Source organism: Grampus griseus (assembly GCF_964374135.1).
Source record: "Grampus griseus genome assembly, chromosome: 7".
Taxonomy (NCBI): Eukaryota; Metazoa; Chordata; class Mammalia; order Artiodactyla; family Delphinidae; genus Grampus; species Grampus griseus.
Genome location: NC_139001.1, coordinates 38,738,300 through 38,763,334, shown reverse-complemented (window position 1 = coordinate 38,763,334; position 25,035 = coordinate 38,738,300). Strand labels below are relative to the sequence as shown.

The 25,035-nt window shown below is 37.2% G+C and overlaps 1 protein-coding gene across 2 annotated transcripts in view; it reads right to left on the bottom strand.

Annotated features, from left to right (window-relative positions):
• HECW2 (HECT, C2 and WW domain containing E3 ubiquitin protein ligase 2) overlaps positions 1–25,035 on the bottom strand; it is a gene marked incomplete at both ends in the record, with an annotated part of 244,574 nt that overhangs the window by 44,950 nt on the left and 174,589 nt on the right. For both annotated transcript variants that reach the window (XM_082657673.1, XM_082657672.1), the window contains 2 exons: positions 6,506–6,615; positions 13,474–13,557. In XM_082657673.1, the coding sequence (XP_082513799.1) occupies positions 6,506–6,615; positions 13,474–13,557 (194 nt within the window). The remainder of the gene's footprint in view (positions 1–6,505; positions 6,616–13,473; positions 13,558–25,035) is intronic.

Here is a 25,035-nt window from a genome sequence, read left to right as displayed (position 1 = left end):
TAGAGTGGCAGAATAAAGCTTTTGTTGCTGCAGTCTGAGTGACTGCAGACTACTAAACCCAGACAGCTCAGCAAGCAGCCATAATGAATCAGCTTTCAAGAGTGCGATCATTGATAGGGAAGAGGAAAAACAGGAACAAAAAACCGAAAATCTTTCAGGACTCAAAAGAAACCCGATTCTTTAAGAGTTGATGACTTTTGAAAAACAGCACATATACTATTGCTATATAATTTGAGATGCTTAAAAGGATGTGGCAAATGCCATAACGCATTCCATCAATATCAATACAGACACTTAATAAAAATTAGCTCTGACTCCTTTTAAGCTCTAGGTAAAGGAATTCAATTATGGAGGCTCTGGAGACAGAAACTGTTAAATGCAAAAATCCTTTTGCCAATAGTTCTATGATGAAAAAATCATTTACACATTACATCATGATTTAAAAATTACAATAAATTATGCTGTTGGCCCTTGTCAAATTCTTAATGCAAGTCAGGTGCAACTGCCAAGAAAGTCCAGGGCAGAAACAATATTACTTCCACTTTGGAAATAAAACATGATCTTGGAGACTGAGCTCACAGAACTAAGAGCCATAACTGTAAGTGAAGTTCTAGAATAGAATTCTCTTATAGAGAGGGTAATGGCATAGTCTTTATGGTCTTAAGAAAGGAAGTCAGATACGAAAAGGTCAATGTTACATATAGGAAGTGATCAAATGAAAGGCTGGCTTTATGGATAGTCAGTATTATGTTAATTATTTATGGGAAAGAATTTCAGTAACAGATATTAGACTTTTTAAAAATCATTGCTAGGCAGGCCTAAAGTACTTCCATATAGTGTTACGCAATTTCCACATACTGTTAAAAAACTGCACAATCACATACAAACTAAAGAATTCTACCAGGCAAAGGATTTCTTTTCTAGGTGATACTAGAAAAACCTTGGCATCAAACAGCTAAGAAGTCTGGGTCTTTTTTGATGCTGGGTGTGCCACCCAGAACCCAGAATGCTCTGATGACTTGCTCTTGGTCTGCAGTGGAGGGGGATGAAGCCCAGCCTAATTCAGCATGGTTCCAGGCCTATGTACTGGGATGGCTCAGAAGAGAATTTCTTTTCTGTTCACTTTCTAAAACAGATAAACTCTATGACATTTTTTTTTTTTTTTGCGGTACGCGGGCCTCTCACTGTTGTGGCCTCTCCCATTGCGGAGCAACAGGCTCCGGATGCATAGGCTCAGCGGCCATGGCTCACGGGCCCAGCCGCTCCGCGGCATGTGGGATCTTCCCGGACCGGGGCACGAACCCGTGTCCCCTGCATCGGCAGGCGGACTCTCAACCACTGCGCCACCAGGGAAGCCCTCTATGACATTTTTAAAACAATAATTCCCTGTTAGTGAATGAGAACAAATTATGAAGCATTATAATAATTTCTGGAAAACTCTATCTTATGGAACATAGATCAACAATGGAAATTAAGAAAAAAACCAAACAAACAAACACACAAACAAAACCTCAAAAAATAGCTGGCACAAAGCACAAGCAAGGAAGTCCTGGCATTTTTGCTTTATTCTCTAAGAGTAATAAAAGGCCCTCAGGTCATTGTTTTGACCTTGTTGATGCTTCCATTTACCTACCATTTATTTATTTGATAATCTGATTTTTCAAATGTTGGCAAATTAAAAGCAATTTATTAAAAGGGGAAAGCTTGAGGGCATGCCAGTGACAGGCATCTTCTGAGAGCGTTAGGGGTGGGAAGCAAGGGAGAGTAACAGCAACAAAAAACACAAAAATAAAAATACCTGTATATTGTGACAGAGATAGTATTTGGTTTTCCTCCAGTCTCTGGAATCATAACTCCCCCATCCCCACCTACCCAGAAAGCATCCTTCATTTGTACTGTTTGGTTCCTAGATCATCTCTGTGGGGCTTAGCAAAGAGAAGGGATAGAACACTTTTTCTAACAACAAGTATAAAGCTGCTTCAGAGACTGTGGGAAAGGGGAGGGATGGAAGAGGGAGAAGGGAGGGTGGGAGGAAGTCAAAGAAGGAGGAAGGGAGAAGAGGGAGAGAGAGACGCTGAGAGAGAGAGAAAGGGAGGGAGAGAGGGAGGGAGAGATGGAGGGCGAGAGAAAGTGAGGAGGAAAGGAAGGGGGAGAGGAGGGGAGGGGAAGGAAGAGAGAATATTTGTGAAAAGGGCCGATGAGATAAGCAGCAGCTGGGATACTAAGACTTTGGAGGAAGAGAGGGGAAAAGAAAGTCCTTAAGGAGGTGCACTGTGTGTTGAGAGAAACAACTGCCCTGAAGACAGCCTTCAGTAAAGACCCACACAGCTCTTCAGTGCTCTCTGGTCTGTTTTACTTCTCTTGAGTGTGATCTGGTGCTCTACTGGCTTCCAGAGTGTCCAGTTCTAGTCAAGTTATAACAGCTCTGTATGCTGATCCCCCCGAACCGTGAAATATCCTCAAGGCACTGTGTCTAGGGAAGCAGGGAGAAGTATAATGTATTTATGAAAGAGTCTCAGCAAATGGTGGGTTAAACAAATTCTCAGATGACTAATGTCACAGCTTTGGTCACGTGGAAAATTCACATAAGTAAGCACGTCTCCAACAATATTAGATAAATTAGGTGTTCTTGCATTTCAATTCCTAGAAATGTACAGCTACAAAAAGTCCTTAAATAAAATTCTGGATCCTATATTTGGCATAATAAACCATATGGTAATTGGAAAGATCTTTTCCTTCTGGCATAGCTAAGGTTGGGACTGGCATTATAATGGTCCTAGAAAAACAAACCTTCACATTCCAAAATTTTGACAAATTTTAGGTGAGCACTCTAACAGCTGCAAAAAGCAGCGAGTCCAAGTTTCCAAAGCCCCTCTCTCTCCTGCACTTGAAAAGACATGTAAATGGGCTTGGAACGGGGAAAAGTATGGAAAGTTTAGCAGGTTCCTGGGTGTTCTGAAAGAAGATCATTAAAATTTATGATTGTCGTAATTTTTCCAATATTATTCTCATACCACTAAAAGGGATGAAATTCTAGTCACAAGAAGGAGGATCAGACAACTTGAAAAAATCTGTTAGAAATGTTTTCATAAGAACTTTAGGAGTACTGGTAGAAGAGGCTATTTTACTCAAAGAAACAGAAGATTCCTCCACAGGGTAAATAAGGCTAGTCCTGCCCTTGTTTCATGTGGAATTAGTTATAGTTACTTCCATTGATATCAGGCAGTACATCCCGATTTCAAGATCAAATAAAGTCCACTGAAATAGAGTAGGCCAAAAATATGGAGATGATTCTTCCTGAAAATTAAAACCACCACAAACACTGCTAGCAATTTAAATATATTTGGGTTAGACATGTCTTTGGAAAACGTTTAACTCTCAATCTGCTTCCAGAATGCATTTATTACCACCATGGGTTACTTATGTACATTTGTGATGCTACATGAAAAGAAGAAACTTAGTCACCATTTAGAATGTTCACAGAGTCTCAAGTCCAGCCTGTCACCGAGAGCACGTGCCTTTGCAGGGCTCAGAAGGGAAAGAATCCGGTGATCTACTTTTTCTCTAGGAGGAGGGGCCCCAGAAAAGGTCTGGAAAAGAGAGCTTTGACTGGGATGAGCAATACTCCACAGAGCTTCATTCCTTTAGCCAGAAAGCTGAAGGGACAACCCATTTCAACCCCCTCGTAGGTTCTAGCTAAGATTAAGGCCAGTCAGAATGATTAAATATCTAGGCAGTCGGTTCTGCAAACATGATATAGATTTATATGTATCAATTATTAGTAGTTCAAATATTGACAAATTAGACTTCTCAGATTTCCAGAAAGAGAGAAAAAGGGATAAACTAACATTTATTGGATGCTTGACATGTTTTAGGCACCAGGTGAGGCATTCTCCTCCAAATAACCATGGGAGGTGATTACTATCATTCCCATTTTAAGGAGAAAGAAATTCAAATTCAGGAAAGGAAGTAAACTGCCCAAAGTCACACACAGTTGGTAAATGACCGAGGCCAGCTGTGAATTCCATTAATTTTTCCCCTACACCTTTACACTTACCCATAGAGCCATATACTTATTTTCTTTTCATCCTGTATCATCAAAATAAGTGTCCCTACTTTGTTCCAAAGTTGACCTGTGCTTTGCCTCCAGTGTCCTGCCTCCCCACGGGCCTGTGCTGTGCTGACTGCTGCTTCTTCGCCCCATTCAACAAACCACTTTCCTTCCACCCACATTATCTGACCTCCGCACACACAGGCTCAACTTCCCCATCCTAAAATCCCTTCCTTAATTCCTCTTCTCCTTCTAAGTACTGCCTTATTTTGCTTCACTTCCATATTTCATGAAGAGAGTATTTTTCATGCCTGTTTTCTACTTTACATCTTCTAGCATCCTGTAACTGGTAACATTCCAGTTCATGACCTATTAATTCATAGAAACTGCTTTGCCAAAGGCCACATATAACTTCATGATTTTCAAATCTAATGGCCTCTTCTCAGGCCTCATCCTTCTTGACTCCTTTGAACACCTGGCCCTGTTGGCCACTCCTTCCTTCTTGAAACATGGCTTCCCCGAAAAGACTTTCCTAATTCTCTTCCAAAATCCACTGGCTCTCTCACTTTCACTTGCACCCTCAGCCCCTCCCTTAAATATTGGAGTTGCTCATGTCACCATCCCCTATTTTCTCTTCTTTTCACTGACCTGTCCTCCCTACTTCCTCTGTCTACCCAATGGGCTTCAACTGCCGCCAGCACGTCTGTATTCCCAGCTGCTAACCTCCCCTGAGCTCCAAGACTCTGTTTCCAGTTGTCTTTGGGTTTCCGTCTCCAGTTGGATGGCCCAAAGATTCTTCAACAAAACATGTCTCAAACCAGCCTTTCACCTCTCCCCACCAGTCTAACCTTTTTCCTTTCTTGGTAGATGGTGTTACCATCTGTCTAGCAGTCTATGTGGTGAGAACCTTAGAATTTGCCTTGACTCTTCCCTACTTGGACTTAAAGTTCTAGAATCTCTACATCCAACATAGCCTTTTCTCTATCACTGTTAGTCCAGGCCTTATCATGTCACCTGGGTTAATGCAACAGCCTCCCAGATGGTTTCTCTAACTTTAGTCTCTCGTCTTCTAATACATCCTCCACATGGCCACCAAACTGAACTTTATAAAACAGGATATTCCTGTTTGTAAATTTTCAGTGGCTCCACATGGAGTACAAAGTAACACTTCAGTGGCCAACCAACTCTAGCTTATCTTTCCAACCTGCGCTTTGAGAACTTGCCTTTACTTGTATCTATTAATTTGTCCTAAACTACTTTCATGCTTCTGTGGCTTAGCTCATGCTACTCCTTAGAATGTCCTCGTTCCTTTGGTCCACCTGGTAAAATCCTATTCATCATTCTTCAAGGCTTCCCTTTATACCTTTCCCCAAACACCCCACCCCCATCTTGAATGAAGAATTGTTCCCACACATTTCTTCATTATAGGACTAAACACAGAGCTTTTGGAGTCACTTGTTGACTTACTGCCTCACCGTGAATTTTCAAAGGCAGAGACTGTATTATTCATCTTTGTAGAACCAGGGTCTAATTCAGGGCTTGGATCATAGCTGGATGCTCAATAAATCTCTATTAAATGAACAAATTAATAGACCTTTTTCTGTTTGCAGTATTCAGTTAGGCTATAGCTTCACTATGATACCAATATATGAAAACAGGTGTTATATATCAGAGAACACATAGCAGCTTTTAGTGACACATACGGAGTTTGGATTTCTATTAAAATAGTTTTAAATTCTGATAACTGCTACAGTGTGAACTATATATGGCTTATAATAAGGATAAATAGAGCTGATGTTCTGTCAACATCATGACTACTTTCCTTAAAAAATAACTCATTTGCTAAGCTGCATTATCTACTATTTATTCATTCCTCCATTCATTCCTCCATTCACACCATACCCCTTTCAAAAAGAATTTAAACTTAAAATATTTAGTTAATTTCATCTATCAGCATGTTCTACCTGCCCATGTATCTCTGGTCTTCCTATCTAACGCAGTTAGTAACTACTGAAGGGAAAAAAATTATCCAAGACCATTAAACTCACTAATTCTAATTCTATAATATTTCTTGAAAATAAATTACTCTTTATTATTCATTGAATCAATCTCCTAACTACAACTTTTTAAATCCAAAGAGCTAACATAGCATTTTGTGCCCTAATATTTTCCAAGATATATTAGGCACTACATAACATAATGAAAAGTAAATTCTACATCTGAGTATTTCATGCTGCTGACATTTATCCTATTTTGGAATGTCATTATTTTCCTGTCAAAATAAATCCCCATGGAAACAAGCCAGTTTTAAGAGACAGGAAGTACCACAGAATATGTACCTGTGCTAACAGTACAGATGTACCCAAAGTGTTCCCTTACTGTCCTTTATGAGGACAGAACATGTGACTTCAGGGCTCACTCCTCAGAGAAATTGCATGCAGCCGGTGGACTCACCTGGTGAGTTCTGGGGAGAGGACACAGGAGAGCCACGTGGGGACTGACAGTAGCTGGGATGGAGTAAGGCATGTGGAGGCACATATGACATTATCTCTTCTTCAAATAAACTGGGGAAAGACAAGAAATAAAATGCATACTTTAGCCAAAGAGGTGGGTAAATGCCTTGTTTCCGCAATGAGTAAGTCGATCTCTCGCTCTGACCAATTCCATCTGAGGTCCACTTCACGTCCTAAAGAAAGCACCTGTCCCCCTTCTCCTGCAGGTAATTAGTGGGACAAAAACGGGTGGCTCTTGCATCTTTTGTGAAACCTGTGGTTATTTGCCTGCTTTCCTACCAACTTTGGACAGCATGATCTCTGTTTTGTTACTTTTTTTTTTTTTTTTTTTTTTGCGGTATGCGGGCCTCTCACTGTTGTGGCCTCTCCCGTTGCGGAGCACAGGCTCCGGACGTGCAGGCCCAGTGGCCATGGCCCATGGGCCCAGCCGCTCCGTGGCATGTGGGATCTTCTCGGACCGGGGCACGAACCTGCGTCCCCTGCATTGGCAGGCAGATTCTCAACCACTGCGCCACCAGGGAAGCCCCTCTATTTTGTTACTTTAAATGAGTTTGAGTTTGCACGTTCACCTGAAAATAGCCTGGGTTTTTACGTCTAGGAATATGAGTCAAACACAAGAGACAATGTTTATGGAAGACCCATAGTAAATACACAAAGTATGTTCATACCTTCATTCTAAGACACATACAACATGATCTCAGCCTTCAAAGAGCTCGGGATTTCATTGGAGAATTAAAAGCAAAAGAAAACAAAACACCTCTTAAATAATTACAACTGCTAAATAATAAGCTTCCTCATTTAGTCTGGCTTTATAATGTTTTTCAGATGTGAGGATTTTGATGTTATTCAACCTAGTGTCTTCTTTCTCCTCCATACTGAAATTTCTGTTTCTAATACTCTCCTAAAAGATAGTAACCAGGGATCTGAGATCTTGGAATCCTAGATTTTTCATTAACTGTTATGATAAAGAAATGTACTACTGATTATCAAATATACAAACACTTGACAAATAGAATCAACAATATAAGTAAGAGTACTTGTGTTTTTTAAATTAAGAGTAGAAGTAGCTTTCCCTCAACTTTGGTCACATCTAGAAACCTGCTACTTGTTTTCAAAAAACATTGAGAAAAAGTGCCAACAGTTTAGTCTTGCGAAGATTTAAGGAAAGAACTCCTCAGGGTTATAGCACTGGTTTTCCACTGAGGCTATTTTGCCCTTCTCCACACTCTATGGGAACATCGTACAATGTCTGAGGATGTTTTTGGTTGTCGTAACTGGGAGAGGGGGTGCTTTCGGCATCTAATGGGTAGAGGCCAGGATGCTGATAAACATCTTACAATGCACAGAATAGCCCCCTGCAACAAAGACATATCCAGCCCAAAATGTCAATACTTTTAAGGCTCAGGGACCCTGGGTTACAGCAATGCAATAACAACTTGATAATTCTTTCTCTGGTTCTTCATTCACCTGCACATGTCTGCTAAACCACTATCACAAAAACATTTTTAGACACCATAGTTTTTTAAGCCATATTTCCACTTTTAAACTATAAAAGTCAAAAGATTTAGAAACAGAAGCAATAAGTAATTGTACTTGTAATATCAAATTAAGCCCCGAAACAGTCAATTCTCTTTCTCAATAAATCAATAACCATTGAAATAATGTGAACTTTAAGTTGATTGCTAAGGAAAAATGCCATATAAACAGTTGATACCATAAAGGTCTAGAAATTCATAGCTGAATTAATTGAAAAGTAGGAATTAGCACCCTCTCCTCAAACATCTATACCTGTGTCCTTTGCTCCATGACACTTACTTCCTTTAAATACAACCAATATGCAGAAATCGTTCTTATCGAGAGAAATTTTTTTACTTGAAAAATTTAATATAGGAGAGATAGCAAATAACATAAAAACACTCAGTACATATCATCCAGGATTAGTACATGTTAACCCTATTACTTTTGCTTCAAACACACATGCATACTTAGGGATGTCTATATATCTATATATAGATGTATCTATATATCTGTGTGTATGCATGTTATGTATATGAAGTCCCTTTTGAGTGCCTCTATCATGACTTTAACATATCCTTCCATAGTCTGATATTTTGCAACATATGTACAGACGAAAATTATACAGTTTTGCCTTATGCGCTGCTAAAAAATTATTTAAATACTTTATAAGTATACTGAATTATTGAACATTTTTTATTCAACAATATATTTCTGGTATCTGTCTGTGTTGATATATAAGGGTTTAATTTACTACTTTTACCTGCTATGTAGTATTCCATTCTATTAATGTATTAGTTTATTTATCCATACCTTTCTTGACAAATATTGACTTTTTTCCCCACTGTATGCTTTTATCAATAATGGTGTAATGGATATCCTGTATGTATCACCTTGTATACATGTAATACAGTTTCTTAGTGTAAATATGGTATATATCTAAAAGCAGAGTTGCTCAGTCATAGTGTGTATGTCTTTTTTTTTTAATAGATCTTTATTGGAGTATAATTGCTTCACAATACTGTTAGTTTCTGTTGTACAACAAAGTGAATCAGTCATATGCATACATATATCCCCATATCCGCTCCCTCTTGAGCCTCCCTCCCACCCTCCTAATCCCACGTCTCTATGTCATCGCAAAGCACTGAGCTGATCTCCCTGTGCTACGTTGCTGCTTCCCACTAGTTAACTGTTTTACATTTGGTAGATGTTGATGCTATTCTCACTTCGCCCCAGCTTCCCCCTCCCTTACCGTGTCCTTAAGTCCATTCTCTACGTCTACGTCTTTATTCCTGCCCTGCCACTAGGTTCATCAGTACCTTTTTTTTTTTTTAGATTCCATATATATATATATATATATATATATTAGCATATGGCATTTGTTTTTCTCCTTCTGACTTATTTCACTCTGTATGACAGACTCTATGTCCATACACCTCACTGCAAATAACTCAGTTTCGTTTCCTTTTATGGCTGAGTAATATTCTATTGTACATATGTGCCATATCTTCTTTATCCATTCATCTGTCGATGGACACTTAGGTTGCTTCCATGTCCTGGCTATTGTAAACAGTGCTGCAACACTGTGCAACACAGTGCTGAACACTGTGGTACATGTCTCTTTTTGAATTATGGTTTTCTCAGGGTATATGCCCAGTAGTGGGATTGCTGGGTCATATGTTAGTGCTATTTTTAGTTTTTTAAGGAATCTCCATACTGTTCTCCATAGTGGCTGTATCAATTTACATTCCCACCAACAGTGCAGGAGGGTTCCTTTTTCACCACACCCTCTCCAGCATTTATTGTTTGTAGATTTTTTGATAATGGCCATTCTAACTGGTGTGAGGTGATAGCTCATTGTAGTTCTGATTTGTATTTCTCTAATAATTAGTGATGCTGAGCATCTTTTCATATGCCTCTTGGCCATCTGTATGTCTTCTTTGGTGAAATGTCTATTTAGATCTTCTGCCCAATTTTTAATTGAATTGTTTGTTCTTCTAATATTGAGCTCCGTGATAGCTAAAAGCAGCGTTGCTCACACATAGTGTATATGTCTTTTTAACTGTACAAGATATTGTCAAATTGTCCTCCAAAGAGGTTGTAGAAATTGCAATCCATTGAGTCCAGAAAACATGGAGTTCCTACTTCTCACTTGGTATTACCAGACTTCTTGATTTTTTCAAATTTAGTAGTATGAAATAGTATCTCATTATTTGAAATTGCATTTTATGATTACTAGCATCTTTCCATGAGTTTATTGGCTATTCATGCTTCAATTCCTTTGAAATGCCTTTTTATATTCTTTTTTTTCTTTAATTTCTTTATTTTATTTATTTTTATTTTTGGCTGCATTGGGTCTTTGTTGCTGCATGCGGGCTTTCTCTAGTTGCGGTGAGCAGGGGCTACTCTTCGTGGCGGTGCGCGGGCTTCTCATTGCGGTCGCTTCTCTTGTTGCGGAGCACAGGCTCTAGGCACGTGTGCTTCAGTAGTTGTGGCGCATGGGCTCAGCAGTTGTGGCTCAGAGGCTCTAGAGAGCAGGCTCAGTAGTTGTGGCGCATGGGCTTAGTTGCTCCGCGTCATGTGGGATCTTCCTTGACCAGGGCTCGAACCCATGTCCCCTGCATTGGCAGGCGGATTCTTAACCACTGCGCCACCAGGGAAGCCCCTTTTTATATTCTTTTTTTTTTTTTTTTTTTTTTTGGCGATACGCGGGCCTCTCACTGTTGTGGCTTCTCCCGTTGCGGAGCAACAGGCTCCGGACGTGCAGGCTCAGCGGCCATGGCTCACAGGCACGGCCGCTCCGCAGCATGTGGGATCCTCCCGGACCGGGGCACAAACCCGTGTCCCCTGCATCGGCAGGCGGACTCTCAACCACTGCACCACCAGGGAAGCCCCTTTTTTATATTCCTCATCCATTTTTCTTTTGGGTTATTTTCTTTCAAATTGATTTAAAGGCATGCTTTATGTATTCATGATATCTTTGTTTTATGTGTTGTGAATATATTCTTCTAGTTTGTTGCCTTCTTTATGCCTTTATATGTGGTGTCTTTCATTACATAAAACTAAGAATCCTAATGTAGCCAAATTTATCAATCATTTCCTATATAAGCTCTGTTAAAGGCACACTTCTTACATTAGTTGAGTTAGTGACAGAATACATGAAATAGAATAACAAATACAACCAAGTTATTTTAAAGTTCTTGAGTTTTGTAATAGCTATATTGGAAAATAACCTTACATGGGTTTATTTAAAAATGAATAATTTCCTAGAGCTATATCAGTTCTACATTGCAACTTGCTGATGATATTCAAGTCCATTTGTACCAGGAGTGACTTTCCTTTTTAAGAAATAGACAATGTATATAGGTAAAAATTAAATAAGATACAAGGATACAATGTACAGCACAGGAAATATAGCCAATATTTTTATAATAACTTTAAGTGGAGTATAATCTATAAAAACACTGAATCATTATGTTGTACACCTAAAATAAATATAGCATTGTAAATCAATTATACTTTAATAAAAATATTTTTATTAAAATGTAATTCACATACTACAAAATTCATCCAAGAAAATAAATATTTTTAAATACAAAAAAGAAAGAAATAGACAAAGTATAAAAACAGAAACAGAGACTCCATCTACATATCCAACAAGTCCACTGCCTGAGTTTATAGTTACTGATTCAAATGACTCAAACTCCAAAGTAAAATAAAAAATATAGAGCTGAGAATATCCCAAAATGTTTCAATAATCATTAAATATTATTTATTAAGCATGCACATGTAATATATTGTGTCACAGCATACAACTATTTATTTGCTCATCCAAATGAAGTAATAGTCTAGAATTAAATAACATCATTTGTCATTTGTATGTAATAATTATAAAGCTACTATATGTAAGTAAATTTCTCACACTTCTCCAAAGGCTCAACTTCAGAAAACATGCTTATTTTCCCAAAAGGGCAAAAATGTAGCCTTGCTCTTTATATATAAATCAGTTTTCAAATATTTTAAAATTCAACCACATAACATATAGAAATTCATGCCAACTGTGGTGTTTAACAATGTACAAATATTATAAACTATACTGTAACTCAAAATATTTAGGACTATACCATCTAAGGATTATTTAACTAAGGACAGGTGAACAATAATCATGATTTCTGTTTTGCAATCATTTTTGTTTTTACTAATTCCAAAAGTAGAACTCTTTAAATAAAAAAACACAGACTTCTAGAATGAATCAAAAGAGTCCTATCCCAGCCAGAATTTTGTAATAAATGTTACTACTTTATCAACAACCAAACTACAGTAGAAACATCATACTCCATATTAATTGCCCAAGAGTCTTCATGAGTATCTAGCACGCTACATCCTGCTTTCAGAACTGCCAGAACACAACAAGTTGAGGGTCACCACCTGGGCTGAGAAGTGACGCCCAACCACCAATACATCTTGTTCAGGATAAAATGAAGTGAAATACCTATGGAAAGTGATTATATCCCTTTGAATTACGCTCCAACCACAGAGTAAAAGAAAATAACTTTTTGGCTTTAGTTTTACAAATATGGCAACTATCGAGCATGCAGTAGAAATGGTTAGAGTTAAGATTATCACGAATAATATGAATGAGACTATTAACACTTTGAGATAAATAAAACATTGCTGATATGGCCAAGCATGACTTCCCTTTAAGCCTATGGAGGCTATAGTAGTAGATGCCCCAGTCACTAGGTACAGCAAAGCATTATTTTACTCTGATCTCCTACATTTGAGAGATAATATCAAAAATGAAAAAGTCTCATGAAAACTTGCCATTCTAAGCTACTCTAAAGTTTAAAACTAAAGCTCACCTAACCATCAGAAAAGAAAATATAATTGGTCAGTATTAGGAAGGTCTATCAAGTTGGCAGTGAGCACCAGTGACCAAATTTCAACTTTCTTATCTGATTTCCCACCTTAAATTCTCAAAACCATAAAGTAAATAGGTAACGTCAAATCAGCAAACAGGGACAAAACACCTTTCGAGAAAAATTTTGGACGAAAATGTAAATACAACCTCTCTTCTACTCTGATGAGGCAAGCCAGGTATAACCTCCTGCTCCATTCTGTGATGGGACATTCTACTCATCAGCCTCTACAGACTTTCCGTTCTCCAGTACCACACCTCCTTTGCCAGCAGGGTGAGAACAAAATCAAACTGATTCCAGTGATAAGAAATGAAATCTGAAATGAATTATCACTAAATCAGCATCTTATACCTTCAACATGAGTATTCCACGAGTCTTTAAGAATATAGGCTGCCAATATTGGCACGTTATTTTCTAAAATGCTCCACGATGCCTGACGATAGGAGACTTCCCACTTCAAGAAGCGGTTACGTACCTCAGCAACATAACAAGGTCGGCATCACTTGAAAGACGCACCAATCCTGGGGTCCCTTCAGTTCGGATAAATTGGATCTTCTCCCTATTCAAGCAAAGAAACAGCTCAAATATGTGTAGTAGACTTTTGGGACATAACTCAGTACTTTAGGCACCATTTTTTTTTTTAAACAATGGTCACAACATTTTTGGGGGGACTACTATATGGCAGCTACTGTGCCCTAGGAATACACATCCAAGAAAAACGTGGTCCTTGCCTTCAAGGAGGACCTCGCGAGCATGAACATCACCCAGTTCTAACACTGCCAAAAAAATTATTTTATCGCTTTCATCTTTTGCTGCCTAAATACTACTGTGGGTAGCAGCACCATCCAACCAATAAAACTCAGTTTCTGCTTTGAGTTAAAAGCCTTGTTGTGGGCTTGAATCTAAGCAAGTCTGGACCATTCAGGCTGACTCTCTCTTATTCCAAAAAGGGAGTGTGTAGGGATGTTCATTTATTTTCCTGAGGATATACCTCTATATTATGTGTAATGAGTACTTCCCTACTTGGAAGCAGGTAGTATCTATAAATTATATAGTCAATATAAAAGCATATGGCCCTCTCAAATAACTGAAACCTAAACCATTTTCAGTTACTACAGTTGGTGAAATAGATTGTGTGTATACTTGTGCAAATGTACATATACATACACATATCAAACACAACGATGTGAGTTATCTGGACCATTATTATAGTTATATGTAATAACACAAGTTTTTGTTTGTTTGATAAGTCATCGTTTTGCTAGTTTCAATTCTTTGTATGAATATAAATTCAGTAAAACTTTTCCTGGTTGCTTCCCCTCATTTACGTCATGCCATTTCAAAGCACACCATATCAATTTTGATAAGATGAGGACAAAAATTAAGAACATGAACTATGGTACTGAAAGCATTACATTTGATAGGAACATAGGGGCCGACACAAGTATACAATTTTACTCTAAGTGCTAAAGACAATATATTCTGATTCCTGTATACTATGAAATAAAATATCAATCTCTGATGTAAGTATTTATTTAGATTTAGTTCTTTTCCACAGAGCATCTTGTTTTCCTATTTGATATTTACACAAAGCTCTAATGAATTTTATATTCCCAAATTTCAAATTCTAATTCAATTGCATGCAGGCTTGAAAGTAATGAGGTGAAAGGCAAGGTTTAATTCTTGAGATGAAAAATTCCCTAATGTACAGAAAAGTCAACTGATACGCTCTTAGCCACACAGCTTACTGGGAATGATAAACAGAGTTTAATCCTAGGCTTCTTCTGCCTAGATCCATTTTACATAACCTGTTAGCATATGAGGCACCTAATCTTTGATATTACCAACTTTTCTTTTTGGTCCTTTATTACCAGTAGCAATATTACATGTTTTATATAATTTTTATATGATCTAACTTTATATTATGAAATTTTAAATTATAGCTATATTATATATTATATATGCTATATATAGTAACTAGCTACTGGCAATATAGATACAGATATAGCTATACATATAGATGAATGGCAGACATATATATAAAGAAACTATTCAGAAGAGAACGTCCAGCCTCTCCTCTCTGCTTAAGGTTATTTCAGTCTGAAGTCTCAAATCAAGCAGAACATTTTTCCTCGAGTGTTACAATCATATGTCTGAAGCACATGACAGAAACCAAGGCCCATTATCTGGTAAATGGTTTTTTGATAAGAGATGTAGAAGTTAGTTTAAAGAAAGCTAAATTAGAGAAAAGTTGTCTTGGAGAAAAAAATGAACTTGACCAAAGAAGTACTCTTATAAGGGTCAGTAACAATATGCTTTGATCTTGAAGAATCAAAAGCTGTCTCCAATAAATACACAGTTTATCTCCTTAGTCTATCACCACAATGAAAGAGGCAAACCGAACACAACGAGAAAAGAAATGGGCTGAGCACTCTCCTCCACTCCTTTAACTGGAACCACACAGAAGGGGTTGAGTGAGGAAAAAGATAGCATGCTCCGGACTGTGGCCTGTGTGTATCCTGTGATAGCCTGTGAATAAGGAACAGATCATAGCTTCCTGAGTCAGAAGGATGACAGGGTGAGGGAAGGAAAGGGAAAGACACCAGAGTAAACATGCCAATTGGGAAACTTTTCATCATTTTCCAGATATTACCTAATGAGGCAGTGAAGGCAACTGGTCTGATTCTTTGGGCCAGAACATACCAGAGGCAGGCTGAGACTAGTTCTCTATGGGCCCAGCTAATTTATCACAATGGCAAGTGATGGGTCATGTGCTTCTGGAACAAGACACTGGAGCATGTTATCTGATGTACATCACACCACTAAGGACTTTATTATATTAATATGCGTTCGTTCAGCAAACATTTTCTGAGTGCCTACTGTGTGCTGGGCATGGTACCACATACTGGGAATCCAACTGGGTGTAAGACACAGCCCCTTCTCAAAGAGTTCATGGTGCAGTGGAAGACAGACAGTCCATGGGCAATTCCAGTATGACATGAAAATATTTAAATTATTCCATTCACTTAACTGAGCTCTGTTTAGGCCTTATACCCACTCTTCTTCTAATAAGTCCTTCATAAAGTTATTTCACATAGAAACAAAGAAGGCATTGGTTTATTGACTGTCAAGAAAGCAGATCAAGGCTGAGGAAGAAAAAGAAGTCAGTAGCTATCCTCAGAAATGTCACCAATCTGTCCTGAAGGGGAAAAAACGGGAACTACTACTCCTCGGTTATCAGGTCCTTGTCCAATATTCTACAGGCCAGTATTTCTTTTCTTTTCTTTGTTTTCTTTTTTGCGGTACACGGGCCTCTCACTGTTGTGGCTTCTCCCGTTGTGGAGCACAGGCTCCGGGCACGCAGGCTCAGCGGCCATGGCTCATGGGCCCAGCCGCTCTGCGGGATGTGGGATCTTCCCGGACCGGGGCACGAACCCGTGTCCCCTGCATCGGCAGGCAGACTCTCAACCACTGCGCCACCAGGGAAGCCCCAGGCCAGTATTTCTTAAACTGGCGTCATTGCCTACTAGAAATCTACAGACATAATCTTGAGTTCTGGGAGAATTTAAAAATGCTGTGTTTTCACTTTGATGATCAAAACTGCTAACATGAGGTAAGCTATTTTGGACAATATAGATGACATTCATGACTCAACATCACTGACTTCACCTCCCATGTTTGCATTTACAAAACACTTGTTGCCAAGTGATCAGAGGTGAACTTTCAGGGTGTTGATGAGCAGGGCCTTGATATTAAATATGGTAACAGTCCCTGTCTGCTCCTCACACACAATTCTTTCACCACTTAAAAAGACAAAACTTTTCTTTGGAAGTATTAATTTGCAAATTAAATGATCATGATGAAGTGAGACAAGGTAATGTATGTATAACTTGCCATAGGCTAAAGAGAAAACAAAATAAATGGACTTAAGAAGTGAATTATGCATTTATGTTAAATAAAGCAAAAAAGATGTTATGGTTTATTCTAAGAACAAAAGTTTTAACACAGTTTAGAAGTAGAAAAGTGGCGGCAGAATCATCACAGGGTACGTTTAATGACATATTTTTCTTCAGTATTGTACTTGGGGGTGCACCATTAAATGAACTGGCTCTTCACATAGATAAAAATAAGCTATTTGTTAAGAAAGAAAAGTGATGACCACAATAATGCCACAGATGCACGATATACCATTTGATGCAAAATCAAAAGAATGGAGTCATAACACAAGTGAAACCAAAAGCATAAATGTATCTTTCCACTGACACTGGTCTCAACATCGGTGATCTGGCTTCTGAAAAACAAAACCTTCTCACGATATCATTAATTCAAATGTTATTTTTTTAGTTTTTACGTAATTTATATTTCTTTTGGTTTTATAGCTTATAAAAGCTGTAAGGATAAGAAGTTTATGCATATTTTATATTTGCACACATTTAAGTTTCATTAAAATAAAAGTGGTTAAAATCACCATTGTAGATCTGCAATGCTTCTTTTCCTTTTAGGATGGAAAATAACAGATTTGGCTCCTAAAAAATTTCCATGAGTCCACCCAGTGTCTGAAATAAACATAACAAGTTTGAGAAACGTTGTTGATGATTCACATGACTCTGATTAGAGGGACATTTGAAAGTTACATTAATATATTTATTCAAGTTTATTTTCTAAATTTATAGAGTTAGAAGGAATCCGTGGCAGTCCTCTAATTTCTTTCTTTACTGCCTACACCGTAATGAAGAAATTCTATTCAATTTTAGTGGTTTATAATGAGAATTAAGATTACATTCAAATAACATTTTATCATTTGACCGTCTCTGCATGGGCATGTTTCTCACTGTGCCCTTTACAGCACATTCCAGCATTTCCTCCACCGCACGTTCTCACACGGCCACTCAGTTATAACTTCAGTTCCTTTTGAATTGTGAGATTCTGGAGGGCAAAAGCTCTTCCTCCTTTATCTTTGTGCCTCCAAGTACCTAGCACTATGCTGTGCACACAAGAAGTGCTCAGTAAAATCAAACCAGGCACATGATCAGTTAACCCCAAAACAGATTTGGCTCCTAACAAACTTCCCTGTGTCCAACTCAGTATTTGGAATAAACTTATATTTATAGCATTTTTTGTTGTGGTGGAGAAAAGAGAATCAGAAAGCTAACATTAGATTATTTACTAAAACAGAACCCACTGTAGGAAGCGCAAAGACAGGTAAAGGCAACCTCTTAATAAGAAAACACAGCTGTTATAACTAAGAGATTTATACAGATGCCAGACTGTAGTGTCTACTGTAGTAGACACAGTGACAACTTCAGGAAAACGTCGCTGGCTATTGCTGTCTCTCAGATGCCCATGGCCTTCAGGCCTTGGTAACCACTTCCTCAAATGCCTAGAATCACCCTAGAAGATCAACTCAAGCAGAAGATCATCTGAGGATAAGGAACATAGTCTCAAGACCGGAATTCCCGCAGAAAATATCCTCACTGAAACCAACCAACATTTTGGTGAAATTAAAGTAGGGCACGTGATCAAAAACAATCAGAAGCAGGAATGCCTCTAAACCACAACACTCTCTGGATTGTAGACTCTGCACACACATGGTTCCTGTAGATACAGTTTAGTAAACCTTCAAAAATATATATGTTGTTAAAAACTGCCTTAGGGCAATTTTAGAGAAATCCCCATGACTTCTCTGATGGTGTAACTTCAAGAAAGTAAAATTAGTACCGATCATTCATATTTCTGATTACAGTCACAGGGCATGGTCTGACTTGAAGGGTAAGAGCCAGGCAGTAGAAAGGTCAACTTTTCTTTCTACTTCCCATTATACAGGTTAGGTTTGGAGATACAGGTTCATTATTATCTCTTGATTCTTATGGACGCACAGAAGTGACATCAATTCGCCATATATGTAGAGGCAATATTTGTTGTAAATGGATATAAATCAACTTTGCGCTAAGAATTCAGAGAGTTACTTAACTCTCTCTCTGCTCGTTTCCTCATCTTGAAGTAAGTATAGTTATACTATCTGCCTCATAGGTTAGTGGAAAGGATTTAATGAACAAATGCAAATAAAATGTTTAGCACAGAACTATTATATAGTAGCATTCAACCATTTTAAGATATTGAGTATATTATAAGATATGCCTCATAATTAGTTATTACTTTTTCAGTGGACAGAATCATCTACTGAAAATAGAGCAAAATAAGATGTCTAGTCATAAACTCCTTTTTTTGTTTCTGTTGTTGGTAAGTTATTTTAACCATGCTATTTACCTTGGTTAATTCCACAAATATCTATTGAGTACTTCTATGACATGCAGTAGATAAGACTCTGACCTCTCCATAAAACTGAAATAATGCTGTGAGTACCAAAGAGATAATACATACGAAGGGTTTACAGTTCTCATAATTCAATGGATAATGGGAAACATTATTCTCAGTAAAGCAAAATTCTATGTAAAGCAAAACCATTTTGGACTCTAAAAAAGGAATTTAGTTATTATACAAAAAACCCCATGTGGTTATAAGACACCTTACCTAAGGCATTCTAACAGCTTGCACTGTAAGCCCATCATTATTCTGAAGAATTAGTATCTAGGGTATATTAGAATGCATAACTGGTGGTTTATATTTTCTTATGAATTATAATAATTTATTATGTATTTGATAACAAATGTTTTAACTGAAAATATATCCAGGAATTGAAACTATGTTATATATGAATATATTTTATTTTAAAATCAATATATATATATAAACAAAAGACCCCAATTGGTTATAATATAAGACATTAGAACGGATAAGTCAGTTAAAGAGCGTGTAAAGGGGTAGACAAGGATAAGGCAGTATTTTTTCAACAGTGATATAAAATGACAAGGTAAGGGAAAAAAGAACTTCAGGCACCAATTTTTGGAAAATAGTACTACAAAAACTAGTAGTTTTCTAGATTTGGCAGTTATTATTTAGAAAACTAAAAACAAAAAGTCCACCCACAACCGAAACAAAAACATAAAATACTTTGGGAAAACCTAGACAAGAAACATTCAGTTCTTAAATAAATAAATAAGAACATTTTATTGTAGGAGATGAAGGGGTTGAACACATGAAAAAAACTGTAGTTGTAGAATAAAAAATGGAAAACTAAATATTCTAATCATATCCAAAGTAATTTAAAAATTTTTTAAAAATCCCCATCAAAATCCCAATGTAATTTAAAAAGTTGAGAACATTATTCAGAATTTCATCTCAATACTCAAAATAATGCTATGTGCTAGAGAATTTTAGCCAAGTTTTCAAAATAAATCATTGTTATGCTATCATTTCCTGAGATCTAAAATAACATACTGGAATATACAAAGATATATAAGTTGTTGTATTTAAAAGATGGATTCTTTATAGATATGATTTTGTGTACTGGAAATGTAGTTACTTGCCCTTTGGGATAAATAGTTTTAGGTGCTATCATTAAGTCCCAAATATATTGCTATGAAATTGATTAATTTACCAAATATTTCTCAAACACCCACTTTATTCAATATAAGATGTGAGGTCCCATGAGGATTAAAAAGATGAGTAAGTTACATATCTTGACTTCATGTAGCTTGTACTTGACTTGGAATAAAGTGTGTAAGAAAACATATGGTAGAAAAATACGAGATGTTTTTAAACATTTTAAGCACAGATGGTAATATTATGCCATTTCTATTGTAAGCTATAAAATTCAGACACATAAGATACCTGATTTTTGGTATAATGGCACCCTGATGGGGCTGCAAGAATGTTTTCTGTAAAATGTGCCCTCAAGGAACAGAGAGTAAGGACTTATTCAATGGGATGTACCCATTTGTATGTAGGGCAATGTGCATGAAATAAGGAGATTTTAACTTTAGCCAAGTAAATTTTTCTGAAGACAGTTTCCATAACTATTTAAACCCACTGCAAAAGACCAAAAAGAAAAAAAAATTACATTATTAACATAGAGGGGATGTGTATTTTGTTTGCTTTGTAAGAAATGCTTCTGATTTACTAATAACTTAGAAATTTAAATATAAATGTAAAAATCATACTTCATTGAAAACCATTTTGTGCTATCACAAATGGTAATGCATTCTGCATGACTTTATTATTCTCTTGAGTTTGGGAAAAGCATTGAGGCTGGAATCCATACTGATATTTTTCTTTGGTCCACACAGAGTCCACATCTGATGAGCTACTGAAGAAGGATGACATTTTGCTGAACTCTTTTCTTGATAAATGCAACAGAATATAGCAAAAATCAATAGTGGAACAGACATACCTAAAACATGGTTATTCTTCATGTAAGAAAATGGTTTGAAAACCCTGATTGAATCATTTGTTAGCCAGAAAATACAAGGCTTCAGAATAAATATCCAGTGGATGAACGTATTCATAATTTGGGAAATCTTGAAAAGTTATATGAAGGAACTTTATTTATGGGAAAGTGGTTTAACAAATACCTGGGTGTAATACTTAAAGAGAATCTAAACTAATCTTGGCTATGAGGGTTTTTCTTTTGGGCCTCTTTTATCTTCAGTGATTGTATAGTTATTTAAAAATTAATCGTTACAAGATTCCACGCATGGAAAATGTGAAAACCACACATTTACAGGATGTACATGTCAAAAGCCTATACACGACTACATCTTGGCATATCCATTCACATAAAACATCAGCAGCAATTATTCCTTCTGCAGAAGCCGTAGAATAGGTATCAGGGACTAAGAATCTGTGTTCCTTACTGTCCTAGGTAGCAATATCTCAAACCTCTCATTAGATCTACGAGAAGGTTATTGCCTGAGAAGGTGTTTTAATTCAACTTTGGATGGCTTCTAAAATGTTATGTCAATGACTTTGCCATGATGTTTGGCCTTCAGTAATTTGTACTGAACCTTGAGCCAGAAGGCTCAGTCCTCTGTGCAGGCATGGAGCAGTGAAGGCTGGTTTCATCACATACATGTAAACAATTTTAGAACAAAGCTTCCTATAGGACACAGTATAAGCACAACACTAGAAAACCTTCCTACACAGAAGTTAATTATGGAACTCAAGGTACCCTTTCTGTATTTTAACTATGTCCACAGAATCACACGATGCCATTTATGCATATGATCGGTCTTAGGGATAATGGTATTGAGAATCAGTACAATTAGGGGTAAATTACTTTAAACTGAGTCCTTGTAATACAATAAAGAAGTGAAGGACAGATTACTAATACAATATTACTTTAAATTTGTTGTATGCTTTCTATTGCTTACGTTGTACCAGGGGCTGTAAATACATTATCACATTTAATCTTCAAAAGGACACTGCAAGTTAGAAATTCCTATCACCATTTTACAGATGGGGAAACTAAGAGTTGGAGGGGTTAAATGCCTCATTCAAAGTCTGGTGAGTAAACTGCAGAGCCAGAATTCAAACCAGGTCTGTTTGACCCCAAACCTGAACTCTTAAGATCTATATTCTACTACTTTCTAAGTGTCATTATTAATGCTGGTCTCCCAGTTGGGAGACAGACCAGAACTCTCCAAATAACACTATGTGGTGTCAATAAATTATTTTAATCAGGTGTGTAAAAAAATTCAGGAATTATGCTTATGCAAACTTTTCATAGGAAAATAATAGTTTCAATGCAGTTTTCCTGTTACATAAATAGGAAAGTTTGTCATGTCGGTTCCAGACATCTGAGAGACCAGTAAACAAATTAGGAGACGACGATGAGACAGAGCTAGGCAGGTCATAACAGGAAAATGCATAAAGATTGGCAAAGGGAAATTTATGCTATTTTGACCAAGTAGATCAGATGTTAACTGAGATTAATATTTCCAGCCCAATAGTAAATGCAGAAAAACTCATCTGTTAGAAAACTGGACAAGAAATAAGTTAGAAATTTTGAACACTGGAATTTGTTTTATGAAAGCCAGCTTTTGGGAACTTTAACTTTTTATTTCATAAAATTCTGTATTGCTTGATAATTTCACAATGGATGCACTATTTTTAAAACGAAAACAAAATTAAGAGTATAATTTTAGCAATAACAAAATTCTAGGGCTCTTAAAATGGGATTATGGGAAGAAATAAAAGGTCAGAGTCTGCGTTTGCTTCTATTCTGGTGAACCCTGAGAGACGTATTCATTTACCTTTTTTTTTTTTTTTTTTTGCGGTACTCTGACCTGTCACTGTTGTGGCCTCTCCCGTTGCGGAGCACAGGCTCCGGACACGCAGGCTCAGAGGCCATGGCTCATGGGCCTAGCGGCTCCACAGCATGTGGGATCTTCCCAGACCGGGGCACGAACCCGTGTCCCTTGCATCGGCAGGCGGACTCTCAACCACTGCGCCACCAGGGAAGCCCCTCATTTACCTTTTGTAGCTCAGAATTTCTTGACTTCCAAGTTATTGATTTACCAGTGACATAAAATAGGAAATGGCCCAATTTATCCAGAAGAGGAAAAAAAGGTATCATAGATCACATCCTCATGGGAAGGAAATTTTTTTAGGAAGCACTCAAGGAGGAATTGACCTAGAGCCCAAAATAATTATCACTGATGTCTGAGGAAAGTTGGACTAGTAGGGAGTAGATTTACTGGTTGATTCCAATAGTCACACAAAAGGGGAATTCTTAACTCAATTCAGTTTCATGGTACTTAGCTCCTTGTTCATAATACAATGTTGTACACCAAAAAGTTTATTCAATTTGTATACATTACATTCATCTGTAAAATATGCTTAAAAGGTTGTTTTTTAAATGAATACAGTTTTTTAAATGAATACATTTGTCTTTGGATAAAATATTAGAGCATTTTATTTTAATGTTATAAAGCTTTTTAGTAGGATTACTGTCTTTCACTGAGAACCAAGAGTAGGATATACTAATCCAACGGAACTCGATCCATTTGATGGAGGTGGTACTGACTTCTGGATGTTGAGTTTTCTGAGCAAACCTCTTCTGAGGTTAAAAAAAAAAAAAAAAGAGGACAACTTGGTAGCATGCACATTTGCTTGATAGATGAAGTTAGAAGAAGTGGTGATTTGAAAACAGCAGTTGAAAGCAAAAGCCACATCCCAATGCACGAAAAACCATAGCCATTCTACAGCAAAAGATACACAAGGGGGGTCTCAAGGAGGAGAAAGCTGTATATGGATACAAACTAAACAAACTGTTTGCTATCCTCTGGATAGCAAGGAATCGCAAGCAAAACAAGAAAATCACACAGCACAGAGGTGTACCTACTTGAATCTCCCAAGGGCTGATGCTTATTTCCTCATTATGTTATGGAGAAAATAAGAAGGGATATTTCCTTTAAGTGGCTGTACCACGGGTGATGAACAGTGTACACAGAGCTCGGGATATGAATATAGGTCCACAGTTAGCTTTGACACACAATCAGTGGCTCCATTCCATGCATAAACGTCTTATCAAATGTATCACTGAAATATGAGATTGAAGAACCCCAGCAAGTTCCCCGCCCCTTCATTTGTGGGAATGCTCCTTACAATGCAGTTTTTAACTATATGAAACAGGGTGTTCCTTTAGATGTACAAACTTCCCCATTATGTTGTTATGATAAGCAAAATGCTAAACTATCAACAGCTTTTCAGACTAAAAGCACACTGTGACACACACTCTGTGTAAGAGGAACAGCATTATCTCATTGATGTAAGTTCCTGCTTCTTTCTACTTGTCATGACCGCTCATGCTTTCTATGGTCAAATTCTATAGCTATAGAAAGAGTAAAAGGAAATTTATAAATAAGTTTTGAAATAAGATGGAAACTTATTTTAAAACCTATCAAATAATATCTTAGCAATAGACTACCACGTGAGATTGTACTTAACTGAGGACCCCGGGTGTCATTAAAAAGTAAATATCTTCAACAATCTTTAGGAGATTAGAGCCTTTTAAGACTCTAAAAAGCAGAAAGGAAAACAAAAATAAACCTGGAAGCTACCAAAGGGGCCTGCAGCTTTTTCTTCTTCAGGATTGGTTAAGGATCTCTTAAGTCATTAAAGAAAAATGATGTTAGGG